General features: G+C 33.1%; 1 protein-coding gene across 2 annotated transcripts; it reads left to right on the forward strand.

Moving 5' to 3' along the window:
- Positions 1–221: 221 nt before the first annotated feature.
- Positions 222–3,928, forward strand: LOC114181067 (uncharacterized). Of its 2 annotated transcripts, XM_028067398.2 has the most exons (3): positions 222–329; positions 550–912; positions 3,615–3,928. In XM_028067398.2, exons 2-3 carry the CDS (start codon positions 685–687, stop codon positions 3,771–3,773), a joined length of 387 nt encoding a protein of 128 aa, XP_027923199.1. In that variant the 5' UTR covers positions 222–329; positions 550–684; the 3' UTR covers positions 3,774–3,928. The 2 variants fall into 2 exon arrangements, with proteins under 2 accessions (XP_027923199.1, XP_085528306.1); XM_085672180.1 differs by lacking the exon at positions 222–329 and having other exon boundaries at positions 477–912.
- Positions 3,929–4,420: the final 492 nt, after the last annotated feature.

A 4,420-nucleotide genomic window follows, 5' to 3' on the forward strand; every position in this document is an offset into this window, starting at 1 on the left:
CTTATATTTTGGATATTGATGATTCTAATAATTATTTGTAGTTTAATTAGATCTTATGTTAAATCGATTTAGTGTGAACTTTTTCCGTTAAATCAGTATTAATTATATTTAAGAAGTGATCAAATATCAGTTTAATAAAATTTTTAATTTTTAATTTATTTTTTATATTAAAAGTTTTTGTATTGTTTAAATAGAGATAATTTGATTATTTTAATAAAATTAATTGTTATGACATGATAATTTAAGAGTCCAAATCGTCTTCTTCCTCTCTAACCTCTTCTCTCTCGACGAGACAATTCCACCGAAATCTCCTAATTATAATTCTTAAGGTAATTTTTTACTAACCCACTTTTAATTAATTTAATCATTGAAAAGGTTGATTCATTCATCTAAGAACTCACTCTAATTGGTTCCTCTAATAAACAAATATTAATTTATATTGATAATCTCACAGTGAGATTGTGCGTAGTGAAAGAGTGAAACAACCCTTGCTTTGTACTTTGTTGTTTCTAAACTTCCTTCTTATACTCATTCCATTCTACTGTGTAGTACCTTCTTCTCTTTCTCGGAGTGGTGACCACAGTGAGAAGCCAAAGCTCAAGAGGAGAAAAGGGTTGGAGTTGGTTAGTGGTGTGAGTGATGAGAGTGTAAGATAAAATTCAAAAGGGGTTACAGGGACAGCACATGGAAGAAGCAGAGAAGGAGTTAGAGAGAAGGAGCAAGTTTCTGAGCAGTTTGATACAGAAGAAGAAGTCCATAGAGCAGCAAGAGGGTCTCAAGGTTCATGTCAGAGCTTGTGACATGCCTCTCCCTTTGCAGAACCACGCCTTCCATTATGCACGTCTCCACTTGGAATCTCTGCTACCTGGCACCAAACTTGACAGCAAACTACTTGCACTTTCCCTTAAGAAGGTTACATAGATATATACATTTATATAACTCTTTCCTTTTCTTGTATCTTCTGGGAAAATTTTCAAAAATCTGTTTTTGGGGTCTGATCTTTGAGCCATGATGCAAAGTTCCAATGGTGTGTCTGATTTGGAAGCTTTTAGAAAAATGGTGTTATTGGTTCTAAGTGTCTTGGCTGAGTGAAATTAGTGACTTTTTGTGACTGAATGTTTAATAGAACACAACTTAGGGGTGATTCATTCTTTATTTTAAGTACTCTTCTTTAATACAAACCTTTTGTAATGGACATTACTGAGGGAAAATTGTACCTCTGATTGGAGAATCACACCAACAAATTTGATGAACTACATTTTTGTTTTCTCTTATTTGATATTGACTCTTTGATTTGCCTAGTTCTTATTATAGTTTAGAAAGAAATAATGATAACATAATTAAGTATATAGCAAAATTTCTAAGCAGATTTTGATTTTGGGTGTTGGTATTAGGTCAATTGGGTTAACATCAATTGAATGTGCCTAGTTGATTTCTTCTTCAGTCAGCTTACATTGTAATTTTTGTTGTGTGTGTGTTGTTTTCTCATCCTTGCCAATGGTATCTTGAAAGCACACATGGTTTGGTAATCTTTTGCTTGTGTTTTGTTGAGCATGCTGAAAAAGTGGTTTTTGAATACTTCTAGTGTTGGAGGGATATTTTTTTTCTAATTGCTAACTGATTATTGAACTCTTTATTTTGATCCTACAGTCTGCATATTCTTTCTGACTTTCTGTTCTATTTTTGACCTTAAATAACTTTCCAAATTATTCTCTGGAAGTCTCTGAAGCTTTATTTATTCTTCGAAGTTATTATGGTGGTTCCATTAAGTTTTCTGTTGCTTTTATCTCACTTTTCCTTCTCAAATGCACCAAAGCCACACATTCTGAGCTTGCAAAAGCCCTTACTTTAATCTGCTGCTCATAATTCACCAATACTAGGAATTTCAGTTCCATTTGCCTTCTGAATCTTTTCTTATTAATATAATTTGAAGTCTTGTAACGGGGTATATTGATAAATAATGTGGTAAGATTCCAGATCTGATGCCATTTCCTGAAAACCTTTTTCTTTTTCTTTCTTCTCTTCTTAGTGTTCCTGCTCTTCAATCCCGAGTTATGAAAAGTAGTAAAGGTTAAGAAAAGAATAAAACTCAAACCAAATAGGCCTTACATTGTTTGAGGTATAGGACTTGAGCTAAAACGGTTTTTCTCTTTCCTTCTTATCCCAAAAGGTTTTTCCACTTCTTAATTGTGACTTTGATTCTGATATCAATTATTAGATCGAGCGCTTGTTACTAGGTCAAAGCTATAGTTGATGATCAAAGCACAACTCTTTATATTTAAGAACATAACCGTCCAAGTATCATTATTTGATTGTGATTTGATCCATCTGGCATGAGATCATTGCTATATCCTTCAACAATTCCTTCTAGCGTGCTATGTTTGTCTGTTATATTTGCTTGAGGCTAATACCAATTGTTAGATAGAGGGCTTACTACTAGGTCAAAGCTATAGTTGATAATCAGAGCATAACTCTTTGTACTTAAGAATATTACAGCCCAAGTATCATGATTTGACTGTGACTTGATCCATCTAAAATGGGATAATTGATATATCTTGCAACAATATCTTCTAGCTTGCTATGTTTGCCTGATGCTAATAAAAGGACCACATAGCAGGTCCAATGTTAGGATCTATTTTCGTATTCATAAGCCTTGCGGTCTCCAACTACAACATCAAACTTTTGTGGTGTGATACTACTCCCGAGGCTCTTGTACAAGGGATTCAAAGATCAAGCTTGTACCCTTTAGATAGTAATGTGGAGAGAACACAGTTGTAGTTACAATGGCGTGTTAAAACTAGTTTTTGCATTTGGATTTGGTCAAGAATGCACGAATTTTTCATACTACGAGAGTTCTATAGCAATTAATATGTTATACATATCCAAGTGAAAACAGATCTCAGGTCAGAAGTGATAAAATTGCATGTTCTGTTCACAGCTGATCATAGAAAATGGAAGGGCATGTTAAGATGCAGCAAAGGTACTTGTTGCAGTCATGAGTAAAGATTTTGTGCAATAGTTGATGTTGTTGACCTCAGGCTTAGTCATTTTCAGTTAAATAATGAAGGTGGGTATCCTTATGAGTTTGGTATCTTTGTGGTCCACTAAGAATTGCATTACTCTTTTTGCTGTGACTCTCCAAGGTTGCCAAAAGATATTAAAAGTTATAAATTGGAAAGTGTGTTAGGTATGTTGGTTGTAAAATTAATAAATAGGCTGCTTGGTATAGGTTTGTTTTTCTGATGAAAATGTTATTTTTGGTCCCTCATTACATTGATAGGGCCTTCAATGTTGTCAGTGTCATTTTTATTACTTTTGTGACAGATTTGATTATTTGAAGATTCTTGAGTGATGCTTGCTTCATCTATTCCTGTTACAGCAAGCATGCCTTGATCTTGTTAAGAACTTCATTTTTTCTCAAAGTTTCACTTTTCTTTTTCTTTTGGTTCTTCACTGATTTCAAACAGTCATTACTTGGAAAACATGGCTAACTATTGTCTTCTTTTTTTTCTCTCCCTTTTGAGCTATGTATGGTTTAGTGTGAAAATTCTTAGTTTTGTTTTCTGGTATGAACAAATTAGAAGGCTAATGATAGAAACTTACTGGGTTTTCAGGAATTTGATTCTTCATATGGTCCAGCATGGCACTGCATTGTGGGTACTAGCTTTGGCTCCTATGTTACACATTCTCTTGGTGGCTTTTTGTACTTTTCCATTGATAAGGTTTATATCCTTCTCTTCAAGACAGCTGTTGAACCATTGGAGCATTCATAACTTCTATAACTATGAGCCATGCTTCTATCGGATGATGTATTTTTTAAATTTTAAACCGGCTGATATGTAAAATTAAGTGAAACTTTTAAATACTGTATTTTGTGATGTAATTGATGCACTTTTCAACATGAAAGAGAGAGTATTCTTGGATGCAATTTTGTTTGGATTTGTAGTGTGTGGGAGAGCATTTTGAATGCAGAATTTGTGGTGGCAAGTCACTAGATTTAAATATTGTTCAGCTTACAATAACATTTTATAGAATTATCAAGGTGAATATTCATGGTTGATGACATGCACATAGAAAAATGTTCACACATGTCCTTCGGATTGATCTTAAACATTCATTTATTTTTGTTGAAGCAACGTACTTTGTAGATGGAGGGCATGAAACTAATTATACGAAGTTTAGAGATCACCAAAACGGATTTTATGCTTTCGATAGAGTTTAATAGATTATCAAACTCAAAATCTACATAAATTTATGGAATTTTGTAGTAAAATACAATAGTTAAGTATAGCAGTCCATTAGTATTAAATAGAATTGAACTAAGCAAATCATTAAATCATATGTAAATTCATAGAAACATAGATTCTTGAAGTCAAAAGATTTAAAAGAAAAGTAAATTTGAGTCATATAGTAAAATATA

Source organism: Vigna unguiculata, chromosome 4 (genome assembly GCF_037176805.1).
Source record: "Vigna unguiculata cultivar grain cowpea cultivar isolate G323 ecotype 2 chromosome 4, ASM3717680v1, whole genome shotgun sequence".
NCBI classification, from domain to species: domain Eukaryota; kingdom Viridiplantae; phylum Streptophyta; class Magnoliopsida; order Fabales; family Fabaceae; genus Vigna; species Vigna unguiculata.

Coding starts and splice junctions, on each gene's coding strand:
- LOC114181067 (XM_028067398.2), top strand. CDS start 685: ATGGAAGAAGCAGAGAAGGAGTTAGAGAGAAGGAGCAAGTTTCTGAGC. Junction 913..3,614: donor TTGCACTTTCCCTTAAGAAG/GTTACATAGATA, acceptor CTGGGTTTTCAG/GAATTTGATTCTTCATATGG.